The sequence below is a fragment of the Schistocerca americana genome, chromosome 4 (assembly GCF_021461395.2).
Source record: "Schistocerca americana isolate TAMUIC-IGC-003095 chromosome 4, iqSchAmer2.1, whole genome shotgun sequence".
Taxonomy (NCBI): Eukaryota; Metazoa; Arthropoda; class Insecta; order Orthoptera; family Acrididae; genus Schistocerca; species Schistocerca americana.
In genome coordinates, this window is record NC_060122.1 from 841,606,858 (window position 1) to 841,627,004 (window position 20,147).

The following is a 20,147-nucleotide window of genomic DNA, read 5'->3' on the forward strand; positions in this document are numbered from 1 at the left end:
AACGCCTCATTTAATTCGATTACATTTCAGTACGTTTTACTTTTATCGATGTTGATCTTACGAGCGTCGGCCAGAAAATAATGCCCCGCATTTTTTTTTCTTCAACAGTTCTTTATTGAACATTGAAAATCACGCACAAGAAAGAATGGTGTTTTATCTCCACACCTTACTTTTCCACGTAACCTCCATCCCCGTTCTATGGCCTTCCTCCAGCGCGAAACAAGGGCATGTATGCTCTATCGGTAACAATCCCTCCTCATCTTCCGCAAAATACCTTCCACGAATGGCATCCTCTAATTTTTTGAAAGACATCATGTTAACGCCAGTGACTGTTAAACTTTTTATTTCTACTATTGCAATTTCGGCCTTACGCCATTATCACGTGCAGATGCTTTGGATTTAAGCCATGTCAACTTTATACAGGCTGACACATTTATATGTCGTTGTCATCGTTCAATGGCTGAGAGAAGTGGAAGTCCGAGGGAGCTGGGTCAGTTGCGTCAGGTGTGACAGCCGTGGATGGTCTCCCCGGCCGTTGCAAATCGTGGAGCTCCGCCGAACCGCCTTCTGATGACCTCACCCTCCTTACTCAGCGGCTAACTGTACTGCAGTCGACAGCAGATGCTCTCTGGACTTTGCAAAAGCGTTTGTGAATATTCCCCACAGTTTCTTTCTCTGCAGTGAGAAACTCAATGACGGCATGTTGCTTGTAACAAACGCCATTTTGAAAATGTCCTGCAGCTGCGCTATCTTTCGAAAGTGACGGAAACTTAGCGCCCTCACTCAGGATATTTCAAATAATACATACGTAACGTTTCGTGTTCGTAGCATTGTTTTCGGTTGAGAAAAAAAAATGTGGTGCATTATTTTCTGGCAACCCTTGAAGAATCTCATTTCAAGACATGCATTCCATTCAACTGCTCGTCCAAGTCCTTTGCCGTCTCTGACAGAATTGCAATATCATCGGCAACTCTCCAAGTTTTTATTTCTGTTCCCTCGAGTTCAAAGACTTCTCAAAATTTTCGTCGTTTTCTTTACTGCTTCATCAGTGTAGAGGTTGAGTAAAACTGCGTCTCAACTGCTGCTTCCCCTTCATGCCTTCCGAGTCTTAATACTGAAGTTTGGCTTCTGTACCAGTTCTAAATAACCTTTTGCTTTCTGCATTTTGTCTTTGCTAAGTGAAAAAATTTCAAAGAGGGCATTAGGCCCATCATAAGCCAAGATAGCGTGTGTAATTACGCAGTATTACTGAAGTACTTACGGGGTGACAGTTGTTGTTGTTGTTGTGGTCTTCAGTCCTGAGACTGGTTTGATGCAGCTCTCCATGTTACTCTATCCTGTGCAAGCTTTTTCATCTCCCAGTACCTACTGCAACCTACATCCTTCTGAATCTGCTTAGTGTATTCATCTCTTGGTCTCCCTCTACGATTTTTACCCTCCACGCTGCCCTCCAATACTAAATTGGTGATCCCTTGATGCCTCAGAACATGTCCTACCAACCGATCCCTCCTTCTGGTCAAGTTGTGCCACAAACTTCTCTTCTCCCCAATCCTATTCAATACTTCCTCATTAGTTATGTGATCTACCCATCTAATCTTCAGCATTCTTGGGGTGACAGTTACTGAACCATATCACATAAAATCCTTATAACTTCTGAACACTTTGCGTTAGGACGCTCAAACTGGGCAGTTGGCGGAGTGACATAATTGGAATTAGTATGCTCATGTATGATTTGGTTTAGCGACGAAGCCCACTTTCATTTGGATGGGTACGTCAATAAGTAAAATGGGCGCATGTGAAGGACTGAGAATCCGCACTTCGCTATCGAGAAGTCTCTTCAACCTCAACAGATGACTGCGTGGTGTGCAGTGTCCAGTCACGGAATAATCGGTGCTACATTCCTTGACGGTACGGCGACTACTGAACGGTATGTGAAGATTGTGGATGATGATTTCATCTCCATTATCCAAAATGACCATGATTTCGACAAGATGTGATTCAGGCAAGACGGGGCTCGACCCCATCGAGGCGGGAGAGTGTTTGATGTCCTGGAGTAGCACCCTCTGGAGTACCCAGAGGCCACTGGCATGGGCCTCGATGGCCACCATATTCTCCGGACCTAAACACATGCGACTCCTCTTTGTGGGGCTATAATAAAGACAAGGTGTACAGCAATAACCCCAAAACCATTGCTGAGCTGAAAACAGGCAACCAGGAGGTCATCGACAGCATCAATGTTGCGACACTCCAGCTGTTCGTGCAGAACTTTGCTATTCGTCTGCGCTACATCATCGCTAATGATGGCGGGCGTATCGAACATGTCATAATCTAAATAAGAATATCTGAAGTGACTTTTACATGTTGAAAAAGGGGGTGCACGTCGTAGTTCGTAACTAATTTACTTTTTTTTCATATAGTTCAATAATTGTCACCCTGTATACTAGGCACTCTTCGGAGACTCCTACTGGTAACAGCTGCAGAAAACGAGGTGGCAGAGTCGCGGAGTGGCTGAGGAAGAGTAGGCGGGGAGCTGGCGCGGAAGCCGTGGGACCGCCTAAGCACTCAGGGAAGCCAGCCAACAGGCTAGCTGCGCTGCTCATTACTCGTAAACAATGGACGCCGCCCCTATGGGTTCTTAGCGGCTCGGCTCGGTGAGGATCGCCGCGTTTAAGTGGGGTCTCAGATCAAATGCGCAGCCCCGGCCCGTCGCAGGCTTCGGCGGCCGAACGCGCGCCCCCATTGTCCCCGGGACGGGCGTCATTGTGCGCCGAGATGCCGTCGATGGCCTTTGTCGGCGGAGAGCAGGGGTGGCCTTTTTAACCCCGCCGGAGGGTCGAACAAATGGCCGGCTCCAGAGACAATCGCCGCTTTACGGCACTCCGCCGGCTGCTGCTGCGGCTGCGGTTGCGACGCCGACACCCCGCAGGCAGCACCTCGCACCTCCGAGCGTTGGCCCGCGCACGGCAGTTCAGGGCGCGGGGACTCCACATAAACGTCCTTTCCGTTTTCATTTATAACTCACGAGACCTGTTTCAGCACAGGTCAGAGGGGGCTCGGCTACAAGTGTCCTACGACCCCTCCCTCTTACCATTTCCAGACGAATGTCTGCAGGAAGCCATAGAGACCCCAGGAAAAACTGAATAAGACCAATTCTCCCCCTACGAAACGTTAGGAGGCTACATACCAACGGCCTTACATCGATTCCCCTCAGATCACCGAAGGTAGTGCTGTTGGCAAGTGGCATGCACTCAGTTCTTGTAAGGCCAACCGAGGAGCTACACTCCTGGAAATTGAAATAAGAACACCGTGAATTCATTGTCCCAGGAAGAGGAAACTTTATTGACACATTCCTGGGGTCAGATACATCACATGATCACACTGACAGAACCACAGGCACATAGACACAGGCAACAGAGCATGCACAATGTCGGCACTAGTACAGTGTATATCCACCTTTCGCAGCAATGCAGGCTGCTATTCTCCCATGGAGACGATCGTAGAGATGCTGGATGTAGTCCTGTGGAACGGCTTGCCATGCCATTTCCACCTGGCGCCTCAGTTGGACCAGCGTTCTTGCTGGACATGCAGACCGCGTGAGACGACGCTTCATCCAGTCCCAAACATGCTCAATGGGGGACAGATCCGGAGATCTTGCTGGCCAGGGTAGTTGACTTACACCTTCTAGAGCACGTTGGGTGGCACGGGTTACATGCGGACGTGCATTGTCCTGTTGGAACGGCAAGTTCCCTTGCCGGTCTAGGAATGGTAGAACGATGGGTTCGATGACGGTTTGGATGTACCGTGCACTATTCAGTGTCCCCTCGACGATCACCAGTGGTGTACGGCCAGTGTAGGAGATCGCTCCCCACACCATGATGCCGGGTGTTGGCCCTGTGTGCCTCGGTCGTATGCAGTCCTGATTGTGGCGCTCACCTGCACGGCGCCAAACACGCATACGACAATCATTGGCACCAAGGCAGAAGCGACTCTCATCGCTGAAAACGACACGTCTCCATTCGTCCCTCCATTCACGCCTGTCGCGACACCACTGGAGGCGGGCTGCACGATGTTGGGGCGTGAGCGGAAGACGGCCTAACGGTGTGCGGGACCGTAGCCCAGCTTCATGGAGACGGTTGCGAATGGTCCTCGCCGATACCCCAGGAGCAACAGTGTCCCTAATTTGCTGGGAAGTGGCGGTGCGGTCCCCTACGGCACTGCGTAGGATCCTACGGTATTGGCGTGCATCCGTGCGTCGCTGCGGTCCGGTCCCAGGTCGACGGGCACATGCACCTTCCGCCGACCACTGGCGACAACATCGATGTACTGTGGAGACCTCACGCCCCACGTGTTGAGCAATTCGGCGGTACGTCCACCCGGCCTCCCGCATGGCCACTATACGCCCTCGCTCAAAGTCCGTCAACTGCACATACGGTTCACGTCCACGCTGTCGCGGCATGGTACCAGTGTTAAAGACTGCGATGGAGCTCCGTATGCCACGGCAAACTGGCTGACACTGACGGCGGCGGTGCACAAATGCTGCGCAGCTAGCGCCATTCGACGGCCAACACCGCGGTTCCTGGTGTGTCCGCTGTGCCGTGCGTGTGATCATTGCTTGTACAGCCCTCTCGCAGTGTCCGGAGCAAGTATGGTGGGTCTGACACACCGGTGTCAATGTGTTCTTTTTTCCATTTCCAGGAGTGTGTTTGATTGATAAGTAGCGCCTCCGGGAGAGCGGTGTGCTGACCGCACGCCCCTCCATATCCCCACCCAGTGACGCCAGTGAGCTGAGGATGACACGGCGGTAGGTCGGTACCCTTAGGCTTCGAGGTCTGTTCGGACGGTGTTCAGTTTACGACTCTACATAGCGTCAGTTCTGAGGTAACTACAGACAGACCATCAGTTCATTCGCACACTGGTAACAAAGGAAATGCTGGCCGCTGTGGAGGAGCGGTTGTAGGCGCTTCAGTCCGGAACCGCGCTGCTGCTACGGTCGCAGGTTCGAATCCTGCCTCGGGCATGGATGTGTGTTGTCCTTAAGTTGGTTAGGTTTAAGTAGTTCTAAGTTCTAGGGGACTGATGACCTCAGATGTTAAGTCCCACAGTGCTTAGAGCCATTTGAACCATTTAATAAAACAAATCCTCTTCGCACAGCTTCAGTGCCGCTCGTCATGTATTTCTATACTGCACTTGTGCCCTGCCCCTCAGTTATTTATTGGACGTATTCCAACGTCTGTCGTCTCTTACAGTTTTTACTCTCTGCAGCACATATAGTGTCATGCAAATTCTTTGCTACTCTCTTACAAAAGTCCTATCATCCTGTCACTTCACGTTTTCATTATTTCGCATATGTTTCCTGTAACACTACGTAAAGAATTATTTTAATGTTGATGCCTCATTCTGAAGAGTTCTTGTTCATGTTATTAACTTCACGAACAGTTGTTCTCACTTTAATGACGATGTAAGGTGAAAAAGCTGAGCAGCTCCATCGCCCGACCCACAAAATTTGTTCTAAACGGTAGTTATCACGAAGGAAATGGTCAGCCCGCATCAGGTTGATTTAGTTGACCTCACTACATATTTTTGAAATACGATTCAGGGTATAAATATTTATCAATAGTAACTGATGTGTGCTCCAAGTATACATTGGTTGCTCTCTAAAGGGTAAAACCTGTGTCGAGGTTGCAGATGCATTAAAAAATATTCCGAACCATTTACAAACGAGCATAAGTAATTTTACAACACTCATTTCAGGAAGTTAATGCAGAAATACAAGATTAATCACCGTGCATCATTTTCTACACTGGAGTGATTCAGTAGAACTCTGAAATGTGCCATGTTTAATCGTTTCTCAGCACAAGGTTATTTCAGATGGATTGATATCGTACAAGATGTAGTAAGTCAGTATGTTACACAAAACACAGTACAATTGATATGTGATCTGTAATCTTAAGAATAACAGCCTTTTGTCTGCGGTGTATAATGACACGAAGGTGACAGATCCATGAACATCTAAACTGAAAGTCGACGATTATGCTAGAATTAGCAAACATAATACAATTTTCTATCACGTTTTCAGATCAAACGGTCTACCAAGATAATAAAAAAATCAAGCAGTCCAGGAAACAAACCCAAGAACATATCTTCTGGAAGATTACGTGCCATGACATGTACAAGGAGGTTTCTACAGAACAGAGCTACAGAAAATCAACCAGCCATCCACAAACCTACTTGAAAAAATCGTATTAAGGAAAGGAAACAAATCTCTCGTGAAAAGATGCGTTTTATGAGAACACACAGTTCCTGGATTTTTTTGTAAGATAATGCACGATTAAGAACTTCGCAGCATGCAGACAGTGAAGAATAAGAAAATTCCAGCCTCAAAGGCAGACAATTATACAATTTCCACCACTGGATGAGAATGATGTCATGTCCCCTCACCCATTTTTCACAGTAAGCTGCATGTGTCCCTGTTTCATTTCTATGGCAGTTAAAATACTGAGCTGCAAATTGGGACTGCCAAATAAGCGTAACACAACTGGTTTACTAGGTCTCTGGTGTGTTTCGAAGGAAAGTGTGAGGACCTAAAACGCAGTTCAGACATTTAAGTGGACCATCTTTTATGGCAGTAAGGTATCGAGTTGTGAGTGGGAGAGCTCAGTAGGTGGAACACCACTGGCTTAGAAGCTCTCTGACTGGCCAGTTTCCAAGAAATGAGTGCAGCTTAAGGAGTTGCTAAATGTGCTTGGTTGGGCTCATATGGCAGTAAAATACAAAGCTGCGACTGGAAAGTGAAATATGTGTAACTCAAATAGCCTAGAAAGTCTCTGATTGGTCTGTTTCGAAGACTAGGGCATGGTGTAGGAAAGGGGAGAGAAAGAAGGGAAGAAATACAGCCCAGTGTTGTGAAGAGGAGAGGATGAGAGAGTGGGGTGTTGCTCATGAAAGGAGGAGGGGAGGCAAGAGGAAGGGGAAGGAAGGAGTGTTAGTAGGTGAGGATGATGGGAAGGGAGTGTGGGAGGGGAGCGGGGAATGAAGAAGTGTTTAATAGGAGTTTAAAATCAAATTTTATTTAGACTGCCCATTTCATTCATACTCGCCATAGAACAAAATAATCTCAAAGCATGGAGCATCAATGTCAGTCATTTGTCTGCAAAGAATAGTAGGATCCAGGTTTTTCCACATGCAGTTAACAGAATAGGCAACAAAAGATAGAAGAGTCAAACTGAAGAGAGTTAAAAATTCGCTTGAGAGATAAAAATCAGGTTTAATGAGTTTTTAGTATTGTACATACAGACATTATGAGCAGTGAGTCCACTAAGCATTGTACATGTATGCAGAATACTTGGCTCAGCCATTTCGGCTGTCAAGTTGACGTGATGCTGATGAGCAAGATGGATCAGGCTGGATGCTGGGCAGAATGTCCGAGCAGTGGAGGCAAGGATAGGAACAAGCCCAGTGCAGAAATTCAAAGGACATGCCCACTGAGCAAGTAGGATGACAAGGTCACTGAATGTGTAAAATGGAAATATGATATATTCACTAAAAGCACCAAAACTACTTACAGACACATTACATAACATCTAGAGACAGAGCCTGATTTGCGATAGCGAGACAGTCTCAGTAAAATTATTAACCATGTGTGTAAAATTACTAGATATTCCCCCACAGATCTGCCCACATATGTATTTGACACCTATATTGAATACACCAGTACCTTCTCCTGTCTGTGTCCTTCTCTTCCTCCTTCTGTCGGCCCATCTTATTCTTCCATCTCTATCTCTTTACCTCCTCCTCCCCACTACTCCTGTCTCTTCATCTCCTCCTCGCCTTCTCTTTGTCCATTATCTCCACACCCTCTCTGACCACATCTTCCTACCCCTCCCTCTGGCCATATCCTCCTCCCCATCTTCACATCCTCTCTTTTCCACTTGTCCACCATCTCTCTACATCTTTCACCTACCTCATGCATCTCCCCCTCCTACCCTCTGTTCATTTCTTGGTCCCCCTTGCTCTGTCCACCCCCTCCTCTATCCACCTCAACCTGTCCCCATCTGTACTCATCAGCACATGTAGTCCCTGCAATACTGTTCAATACAAAAAGCCGTCACTACTGCCGTAACGTACCTGTCATGCAGGGCAAGCTACACATCAGGGGCTTGAAAATCATTTACTTGCCCCTAATACACAGCCCACCATAGAAATAATTTCGGTAAAGCAAGTGGGGTTCTATTCCAGCACAACATGCCTGTGATGTGGGGCAGCCTACATGTTGAGGCTTGGAATACCATTTATTGCCCCTGAGATGTAGTCTGCCTAGAAAACAGGTTGATTTCACAGGTCGACACCATTCCTATGCAACTAGCCTGTCATGCAGGGCACCCTATACATGAGGAGCTGGAAAAACTCTTCTTTGTCCTGTATCTGCTCCTGTTGGGGCTAGGAGGCTATGAACACCACAGTGTTGATACTCATGAGACCTTCTGTTTCAGTATTAAATTTGGTTCAAATAGATGCAGAGGTTTGGGAGGGGGTCCCTGATATACACACATACGCTCTGCTTTAGATATCTAATAGATTATTAACAATGTTATTAATGACTAAATCTAAAATTAATTATAAATTTTGTAACTAATGATACATAGATGGAATGTATCCTAATGGCATGCCATTGTGAACATTTGCTGCCACCTATAGAATGAACAAGTCTCTGCTATTGTTAAATAAATGAGAGAATATGTATAAATCTTTTAGGGACTATCATCCTCCACATGCACATGGATTATCGCCAGCATGAGAATCCCATCCTTTTACTATATCACTTCACCTAATTGTTTAATAATGGTTCATTAACTTTATGTATGTAATATTGTCATTTGACTAATATAGGACAGAAGCGCGATTATGTATAAATGAGTTCTAGTGACAAGCATCAGCATCAACTTTGGATACGATGAAGAAGATAAATACACCTGACTTTTAATGTTAATTGTAGAGAGAATATTTGAAGATTAAATCATAAAATTTAATCAAGAATATTTAATGTGTATAATCAATGCTAAGTAAATTTTGTAATACATCTGATTTCATGGAAGGTGGTCTGGTTCAAAGACACAAAACTCTCTAAGGCAGTGATCATGTGACAAAACTTTTAAACAGGCATACAAACTGGAAGGTGTTTTATCCTACTGCGATTGGATTCATAAGGCCTTCTGAAGATACTGTCCAGCCAGAGAACCACTTGGGTACAAGTGTGTTTTTTCTGACTTAGAAATATATCATTGTCAACCAGTTAGATACTTACAACATTTTTGGAAATCTGAATGATGGTAAATGTAGAGCAACAGCCCAGTTATCAGTGACTTGAATGTTTTCTGACGATGGAAAATTTTTAGCTGTTAAAGACCTGTATGCAGATATTGAACTTTGAAATTTTCGTTGCAGGTTTTAATGATTTTGTTGGTCAGCCCAAGCAGTTACTCCACTTTTGCTACTGTCTATGAATGCTTAGCTTGCACTACGCATTTACCATTCTGTGATTTCTTGAACCAATATTTTGTTAACAACAAATGCGAGACTATCATATGAACATAGATTTGTGTGAATTTGCTTGAATAAATGTATAATCAAGAGTAACCTATGCTTTGTAGCCAATTTAACAATCCTACAGCGTATTTCTTACTGTTTTTCGTTCAGTGATCATTATGCCTTTATTATTTACTTAATTATTTCACTATTGTCTTTGTTAAGCAATGTGCATCATCAGTGATTCATGTTTCTATAAGGGCCTAATGCAACTGTGCGTGATGGAACCTCTGTTGACTAGATGAGCCATATTAAGAAGTGTAAGGTCGCGTATTAGTCGTCTTCTGGTTGAGTAGCAAGTAATTGATACTGACTGGGATTTTTGTTGTTCCCACAGGCTCCTAGAAGTTGCAAGGACTCTTTGTGTAACTTCTCTTAGATACAATAGTTTTCGTATTACACTTCCAAATAACGGTAAGATATGTAACTCAAATTTACACAAGTGCATTATACTTATTTGAAATGTGAATACAATATCTTTAAAGCTACCTCTTTAAACATGAATGTAAATTTGTCATCTTGGGACACAAATGTCAGCACGAAAAAAAAACATGTGGTTGGGCAGTTGCGCATTAGCAGACCCTATTGCAGGTGGAACAACGTCAAGGAAATAGAAGAAGAACAACAGAAAGACGTATGTCTTGTGTTTTGTCCGTTAAGGCGAACTTATAAAAAATAATTTAAACACAAAAACTACTGTGCAGGGAGATAATTATTTCTTGAATGTAGAAGTGAAAGGCAATTTTTCATATCGTGTAACATGTGACTTTATTGACAATTTGGTTAAATGGATTTTCCTACATACCAAGGAATTCGACATGTCGTCACTCTATAAACAATTCTGTCTCTTTTGCACTAGAAGTAGCAGATGATTTGTAGGCAGTAGTAGAGTATTTTCAGGTTCTGTGATGTTGATAATTCTATGCCTTTACGAGAGACTTCGTACAGTGCATCCATACTGAACCAAACTCATAAACCAAACTGTCCAACAACTCGAGTCAAGTAAGTAGTTAGAACAATTTGTACCTCCGTGATTTTTGGTCAAACGCATATAAATTTGGCATGTGTTAACTCAGTAACACTGTAGTGCTATATTATATTCCTGGCATAATTTCAGAACCACAGAAAATAAATTATGTTCCAAGAAAATGAAAAATTTCCAGGATGGTACTTATAATCACAGGCTGGTTGATGACCTGCCTCAGTACGGTCCAGTATCACAATCAAGTTACTTCCTTTTGTCACTCTTCCGAAAGCATCATTCATCACTCATTTTCAGACACTTCATTAAACAAAAGTCCGATAAGTAGTTAACTTTTCCACCTTCTTACGAATGGATAGACATTGGTTGTCACTCACCTAAAAGATAGGCAGGGAGTTGCAGGAATGCAGAAGCTATTATTGATCTAATTCCGTACACAGTAACTAATACTGCCGCGAGCTGTGCCGCTTGCAGAGTAGTGAAGCGGTGAGTGTTGCCGCCTGCCGTGATACGGACCGCCAGTTCAAAACTGGTCACCACAAAATACTTGTTATATATTGTCTGTCACTACTGGAATGTTATCGAAATTTCTCGTGTTGTAATGTTTAGATATTCTGTAATATGCGATGTTTCTATAAATAGCAGTACTCTTCATCCAGGAGGCAGTTCTGTACTGTCTGTAAGTTGGTGTTCGTAATAAATGTGTTTTCAGTGCTCAGTATTGTACTTCACTGACAGCTCTGTCTTCGGATTTCGACTTGATTGTGGTGGAGATTGGTTGGTGGAGATGCTTCAAAACATCGTCATAACCGTGGTGCCAGTTAGGCAACGTAAAAGCCGTCAACTACTCGAGGCCAAGCATAGCAGTATTCCCAGGATCCGTATATTCAGGAGACAGACAAATTCCAAAACAGCAATAAGTCAGCTTTACATCTGAAGACGCTAGTCAGAACCTGACGAAACGGCGGAAGTGATACAATCGTGTCGCCAAATACAACGGATGGGAAGGTGTAATGAATTTGCCAAATGTTTTCTTTCATGTGGACAGCAAAACCCCGCAGTGGTTCGAGATAACGAACAGAAGATCAATAGTCGGGAAACGTTTGGTGACAATCGAGAACAAGTCCAGTTTAGTGGCTGAATGATTAAAGAACAGGGCCTTCAGGGTGATTTGGTACGTTTGTGTTTTCGAGGAAATTTTGAAACAAGTTTACTCATGTAGCCAACCGTTTGAGAATCTAAGTTCTCGCTGTACCTCTGCGTCTGCCGTGGTACTGTGGTTAGCGTGAGCAGCTGTGAAACGAGAGATCCTTAGTTCAAGTCTTCCTTCGAGTGAAAATTTTAATTTTTTGTTCTCAGACAATTATATCTGTCCGTCTGTCCGTCCGATGCGATCACTTTCTTGGGAGTGATAATCACATCCACAAGAAAACCTAAATCGGGCAAGGTAGAAGAATCTTTTTACACATTCGCCAAGTGTACAAGTTATGTGGGTCGATAACATATTACTGTCATATGACGCACATGCCGTCACCAGTATCGTATAGAATATATCAGACGTGTTTTCCTGTGGAGGAATCGGTTGACCTATGACCTTGCAATCAAATGTTTTCGGTTCCCATTGGAGAGGCGCGTCCTTTCGTCTACTAACCGCACGGTTTTGCGGTGCGGTCGGAAAACACAGTCACTAAACTTATTACAGTGAACAGAGACGTCAATGAACCAATGGACAGATCATAACTTTGCGAAAATAAAGAAAGTAAATTTTTCACTCGAGGGAGGACTTGAACCAAGGACCTCTGGTTCCGCAGTTGCTCACGCTAACCACGGGACCACGGCGCTCCTGAACTGCCGTCGTCCATGTTGTTGCCTATGCCACAAGGACTACTCAGTTTGTACATTTTGCTTATTTTTCGTAGTTCCACACAACTTCTTCCTGTTTTCTCGACTGATCTGTGTTCAGTTTTTCAAGGCCTATCCACTGTTCCAACTTATAACTAAATCTGAGGGGGGTGTGATGGGGAGGTTCCCTTGTAAGTGAAACGTCTGGAGTTATTTGGAACACTGTAAAACGCAGCAGTCAATATCGCCGCAATTTAGTAGCATGAGTGTGTGACTTCGGCTGGATATGGCGTACGTGGAGAAACTTGCACACTCGACCTAGAGGTGGTGCTGTGTGGTATTACCATGACGTGCTCTGGGGGCCACTGCGTCTTGTTCGGTGTATGTATTACCACAGTCTAACATATACAGCCACTCAATTTTGTTATTCACTGGTATGACAGCGCTCCAAGCGGCCAGTAAACGACACTTTTGAATACAATGTCGGACGAGTGCGAGTGGTATCGTTTGTATTCATTTGTAACCACGGAGGTAAAAAACGAGGGGAGTTGTTATTACGTCATAATCTTGAAGCCAACGTGCGCCATCTTACGTAGCCCAAAGCGTTAAGTTCCCCGTTATGTCGCTCTGATGACCCCGTGTTCAGTTTCGAACGTTGGAGATATCTGTTGACTTTTGTGGTCGTATACCATAGAGCACCTGGTGCTTTGAGTGTGTGGAGACGAAGTTGTTTCATTAAAAATGCCAGCTTGCATTGTTTACGCGTGTACTAATCGATCCAATGGTAATATAAAGTTTAAAGGGATTCTGTGTTTTTCACTGCCTTCCAAACGGCAAACGTTCCGACATCTGGTCTCATTCCCACACAACACACGGCTAGGTGACCACGCTGATTGTTGATGCAGCATCTTAGACCATAAATTCCTCGAGTAGATAATTATTGATTGTTAACTTTCATCCCTCTTTAGAAAATATTCTGGCTAGGACAACCGGAGACAGCGGTTATGCAGGTGTGTTGAATGTGTGTGTGTGTGTGTGTGTGTGTGTGTGTGTGTGTGTGTGTGTTTGAGTGAGTGCTTTGCTTCCTTGCCGGCCGCGGTGGTCTAGCGGTTCTAGGCGCTCAGTCTGAAGCCGCGCGACTGCTACGGTCGCAGGTTCGAATCCTGCCTCGGGCATGGATGTGTGTGATGTCCTTAGGTTAGTTAGGTTTAAGTAGTTCTAAGTTCTAGGGGACTGATGACCATAGATGTTAAGTCCCATAGTGCTCAGAGCCATTTGCTTCCTTTCTGAGGAAGGCTTTGGCCAAAACCTAAGTGAACATTCTTTTCGTCGTGCCTGCCTGTTGGTAAGCGTGTGAGTAGCAATCTACCTGCTTCATATTAGAGTAATTCCGTCATGAAGTTTGTTGTAAATAACCCACTGCACTTCGTCATGAAAAATGATGTACATTGCTAGGTGTCATGTGTAATTTTGAAATCTGAATCGATTGTGTGCGAACTGCGATGTTGTAAAGCTGTATTGCAGAAATTAGGTTATGATCTATGGCGTACACGAAGGCGCAGTAGCGGATAATGGTTAGCTGTGTTAAAGTGAGGAAGCACTAATAATGTTACGTTTCAAATGTAAAGTTTCAATTTATCGATGTGTTTAATTAAGATTATTATGTAATGATAACTGATCTTAAAAGGAGGAAGTGTAATGGAATCTTTTACTTACGTGACGAGGAATTATAAGATAATTTTTTGAAGTCACTCTTTTATTATTGCAGCGTCATTTTTCACCTACCTTTCTCTTACAATTTTAAATTGATCACGTTTTTTTAAAACAATGGAAAAGGAACCAAATGTGTCCCGAAAATACTTCGATTTCCAACTAACAGAGAACTCATTGTACCTCATGAGTGTCTCAGTGTAGATATAGTAATTTGCAGCTTTAGCACAGCTTCACACAAGGCAGAAAAGTACAACAACGCGTTACTCAGATTTGCAAACAGTAGAGGTAAGGATTAAATATTTTTAACCATTCAGTTCAGTAAGGGTCAACTTGTTTCTTACTGAGACGTTTTTATTTTTTGCGTTCTATATCATTTTCAGTTCTGGGATCTGGGATCAATTTTGCAAAACTATTTATCGTAGATTTTATGTCAAAGTTCATTATTCAGGCATTTCATACTATTCAAAATTATTGCAGTCAGATTGTTAACTTTTACAGTGTGAAAGACTTCACTTTACATCACGACATTTAATTATTATTACAGTGCAGCTTTGCCTTTACATTACCACAGTACAAGTTTCATTACGACAGTTCATTTATTATTACAGCTCAGATCTTACAGTCAGAAACAGTACTTCAGTCTGTTTTTTTATTTAGATAACTTTCAACATAGTTACAATATCAAAAGAAAAAAAATGAGATTTATTACGTCACATAAGGTTGTCTGCAGTACAAACAGGAATTCGGAATGCTGCAACCAAATCTTTTGATCACTTACCCAGTGATATGAAGTGCCTGACAGACAGCAAATCAAAATTTAAAACTAAAGTGAAAACGTTTCTCTTCGACAAATATTTCTTCTCCGCAGAAGACTATCTATTATTGTAATGTGTAAATGGTGATGGACAGGAAATACGGACATCGATCTGTCTTTAACTAAAAAACAAAAAACTAATAAATGATGAGCTTTGGGGCATAGTTACAAAAAAAATTGATTCTATTATGAACTTACACATTACACATCATTATGATTTATCGTGCAAATGATACAAGGAACACGAAACTATCGTTGGCGTATCATAAATCATGGAATAGGCTTACGTACTTCGTCAACCTCAAAATGAAATTCAAAAGTAAAATGAAGCAGATGATCAAAGTAGACGTACATTCCAATTGTGATGTTTGGCTATTCCTGAAAACTGACAGAGTTACTGGCGATAAATATTCCAGAAAAAGAAGCAAATAAGTCAGTGTTGGAAAGCTAGACCTATATGTTACTCAGGTTAGGCTATCATTACTAAAAAAATGACTTACATACATGTTAAAGTAAAACATCCGTTTTGAGATCCAAGAGTTTGAGTCATTATGGTTTTTTAACCCTGTAAGCTGCTCTTATTGGTCACACACTGAATGACGCATCGTAGAGAAGATTTCAAAGCGAGAAGATGTGCAAACTACAAAGAGACTAATGCATTAATTAAATAAAACAATCTCTTTTCTGCATGGTGGTATACTTCTGTGCAGTTCTGTTTCCTTTGACATTTCAATAATAGTTCACTTTGTTAACATACACAAGACACAGTAGCATGCCGTGCCTCTTTCCTCACTGCACACATTTGTGAGCTAACAAAGAACACGTAGGTACGTTTTTCTGCAAACCTGAACATTAAGAATGTTGCGCATACCAGTTGAAAGCTGAAAATGTAACGAAGAAAAAGCAGTTCCAGTGAGCAAACAAGCATTGGTTTCGGAGTTCCGCTTCATTTGCTATCGATAAATATACAGTGAAAGTGGAATTAAACGTATTACGAAAACATCCTTTTCTCGCCACATCCTTCTCTTCTTGTTTATTCGAAATACATGAACAAAAAACAAGTTACATTCTCGAGGCCGAATGTGTCCTATTGCTAGAGCAAATACGTTTTCAAAAACAGAAAAACGTTCGAAACTGTCTTCACGACATTATGTTACTCGTGTAAACACTGTGAGTTTTAGCATTTAAAACAGTTGTTGCGCGCACACAGCAGAAATATGAACAAGAAGAAATCGTAAACACGAGTCTGCAAATGTTTTGGGCCTCTTACAGCGTAAGTCTAAAGCGCCATCTCCCTTCTTCTTTTATCTCCACGTTCGTAACATAGGTTTAACAAAAGGGTGCGTATACAGTGTAATAGAAGTTGACAATAACCTAAAATCCATACCAAATTTGTCTTTCTTCAGTTCCCTAAGGACCCTGGGAGGTACGAAACAGTACACTACAACATACTTTATTTACGATTCTCTTCTAACGCACAGACATTTACTGATTATCGTTATTTTCTTTTAAGAACAAAAAAATTGCTAGTAAACAGCAGAAGACCTGGTCTTTTACTAAAAGACATCGTGTAGCTATCCAACAACGTTCTGTTCGCTACACTTACAGCAAAATCACTAAATGTGAAACGCGTAAAACTTGTATAGAATTTCATATCCACGTCACTTAACGTATCAAATAAACTACCACAAGTGTAGCTGAAGAGAAAACCACACAGTCGTTGTAATAAAACGTCAAAGGCAATAAAAGTCTTTCAGAAACTCGTTTTTGAAATGGCGCTACCTCTAAGCTACAAATTGGATGAATCTTTAACTCAGTCGTCTTTTGAATGAAAAGTAATTACACTTACAAAAAGATTAATGTGTCAGAAAGTCGAGTGATGTATAAGAATCCGTGAGTCATTAGACTCTACACAAAATTTTTTCGTGTCAGTAAAAGTGGTCATCATAATACAGAGCAGACAACTTTAGAAATATATGCTTCTCACGCATAAAATACCGAGTTTATATTCTATGGCTTTCAACAGAGTTAACTACAGTTATACACATGTTCGAAAGTATTTCCTTATGAGCAAGCTGTAGCGGATCCCACCGAATGAGTGCGATTCGGCACTATTTACATTTACTTCTCTTGACTGAAACGCTAAAGCATAATAATTATTTGTAGCCGGCCGAAGTGGCCGTGCGGTTCTAAGCGATGCAGTCAGGAACCGCGAGACCGCAGGTTTGAATCCTCCCTCGGGCATGGATGTGTGTGATGTCCTTAGGTTAGTTAGGTTTAACTAGTTCTAAGTTCTAGGGGACTGATGGCCTCAGAAGTTGAGTCCCATAATGCTCAGAGCCAGTTAAACCAATTATTTGTATAGTTAAGTATAAATATGTGATTCTCCAATTTCTCCAGGCGTATTTTATGACAAAATAAATATCGGGTGAACAGCCTGGTATGAGTGTGCATAGGACACAATATTTCGGCAATCGACCACGTTCTCATCATCAGGTGCGCTGATGTACTGACCTACATCAGCGCACCTGATGATGGCAACGTGGTCGATTGCCGAAATATTGTGTCCTATGCACACTCATACCAGGATTTTCACCCGAGATTTATTTCAAGTATAAATATAATTAAAAACAGACATTAATCTTGCAGGTGGCTTTCTCACCGACATTTACTATTGAAATTTCGAGAGAGAGAGTGTTCCGTTAAGAGTCAGATAACATATAACTTCGATCCCATATACGAGGAGAAAATTTGAATAATTAGAGCCAACACAGAGGCTTACCAGCAATGATTCTTCCCACACACTGTTCCGAGTGGAACAGGGTTGGAGGGCTCAGTTAGTGGTACAAGAAGTAGCGTTTGCCACGTGCCAGTAGGCGGCTTGCGGAGTATGATGTCGACGTAGATGCTGGTTGTCCTCGTGTCGTTCGAACTGTCGTGCGATGAGAACTTCCACAGCAGTGAGTGTCGTAACAGATTGTGTTACTACTGTGTCTCGCTAACAAACACAGATGTGAAACGCCGACTACAGGAAAGCGAGGTGGATGAGAGGGCCGGAGGGACGGCCGGCTGCTGCGACAGGCAGTTACAGGCAGCCGGGCGACCACCGCCAGCGGAGGGTGGTTGGGGGCGGCAGGCTGGGGGCGGAGGGAAGATCCGACAACGGGCCGCGCGGCTGAACCGCGTTAATATCGCGGCCCGCGCCGCGCCGCCTTATTACGAGTATAATAACGGCACGCGACGGGACGCGCTCCGTATTCAGCCGAGACACGGGGCCGTGCGGAGCCGCCGCCTCCGCCGCCTCCGCCGCCCCCGGGGGGCCGCGATATTAGCTGCGCCGCCTCCAGCTGCGAGCCGGGCTCGGGCGTCGCAACCTGCCGCCCGGGAAATGAAACTCGCCGCCACATTTGCGAAACAAAATTATTTTGTAAAGCAGACGCCTGCGAAATATCACCGGCAGCAGAACCCCTGCCAGCTGTGTACACTTGATGGTGGTCTAGAGGTTACCATTATTTTTCCCTCACGCGCGTAGGGATTACAGAACTGCGGCAGCTGGTTTCACTTTGGATTACGTCTTCTGACTGCGAGATTCAAACTAGGAGAAAATTAATGAAAACAGCAAATTACTGATTGGTAGAACATGAGGACTGTACTCCTCCACTATATTCCACACGTACAAAATGGTGATCCAATTCATCCTCTCCTATGTCAAAGCTGCACGGACACCTGCTCCACCAAAGTTGTAAATCACTCCCTCTAAATCCTCGAATGTCGTCCACTCCACCTCGGGTTCATCATGCTTTTATCTTCCCCCACAAGGACCCGTTATTATCTCATAAAATACTCTCGTCTCCTCAGACACGCTGAACACCTTCATACATCCTACATCAAGGCCTACCTCATCTCCGATAAATATTTTGTCTCTCCCATAATTTCCAATCCTAGCATTCTCTCCCAAATAAATATGAACTGTCTCCTACACAGTGAAATCTGCCCCGGTATATGTCCATCCTATCAATTACATATCTGGCCCCCTACCCCATATCACATCCTCTACTTTCCTTCCCATTTTTTTCATTTTCTCTTCAGGTAGTGGACATACCCACAACTCAACCTCCTATTCCCTTTCTCTGTTCCGACCATACACCACAGCACCTACACTCAGCTCAACAGATACAACTCCACGGATCCCTTCCACACACTAATCACTTTGCACCTTGTCCCCCCTCACCCATAGGTCATTACACTTTTAGTGAAACTGCGTGCATCTCTTGTTCTTAAGATCGTCACCAGCCTTAAAAGTCTTTTAAATATATCTTTATTATTTTTATTATATCTGTTTGTATATATGCCTAAATCGAATACGAAAAATTGCGCTACTACCTTTTAAGATCATTAATTGTCTTAAATCTCATTTAAGTATAATTTCATTGTATCTGTAAGCTCTTATGTTTAATAAAAACTGAGGGAAGTCATCATAAGTTTATACAAATAGCATTATTCATTATTTAAAGTATTTTAAATCTATTTGTTCATGTACAAGAAAATACGCAGTTCCGTCACCAAACGCCTTTAGGTTTTTATTGTGTTTTTTTTTTACATAGAACGTCATCAGTGGCATCTAATGAAATGTTAACAATTTGGATTGCTTTCCAGGTTCAAAAACTGTTCCTTACAAAGATGTTTTTTCACTTACAATGTGTAGCCGGCCGGTGTGCCCGTGCGGTTAAAGGCGCTTCAGTCTGGAACCGCGTGACCGCTACGGTCGCAGGTTCGAATCCTGCCTCTGGTATGGATGAATGTGATGTCCTTAGGTTAGTTAGGTTTAATTAGTTCTAAGTTCTAGGCGACTGATGACCTCAGAAGTTAAGTCGCATAGTGCTCAGAGCCATTTGAACCATTTTGAACTTACAATGTGTAATGAAAGACCTAAGTCGAAACAAGGCCCTGGGAGTAGACAACATCCCATTAGAACTAATGATAGCCTTGGGAGAGCCAGGCCTAACAAAACTCTACCATCTAGTGAGCAAGATATATGAGACAGGCGAAATACCCTCAGATTTCGAGAAAAATATAATAATTCCAATACCAGAGAAAGCAGGTGTTGACAGATGTGAAAATTACCGAACTATCAGTTTAATAAGCCACAGCTGCAAAATGCTAACACTAATTCTTTACAGACGAATGAAAAAACAGGTAGAAGCCGACCTCGGG

General features: G+C 43.2%; 1 protein-coding gene across 1 annotated transcript in view; it reads right to left on the reverse strand.

Moving 5' to 3' along the window:
• Positions 1 to 2,684: 2,684 nt before the first annotated feature.
• The window catches only part of LOC124613855 (epithelial discoidin domain-containing receptor 1-like), a 616,622-nt gene continuing 599,159 nt past the window's right edge, over positions 2,685 to 20,147 (reverse strand). The window contains 3 exon segments of the mRNA XM_047142580.1: positions 2,685 to 2,812; positions 2,874 to 2,997; positions 18,146 to 18,307. Of these exon segments, the coding sequence (XP_046998536.1) occupies positions 2,685 to 2,812; positions 2,874 to 2,997; positions 18,146 to 18,307 (414 nt within the window).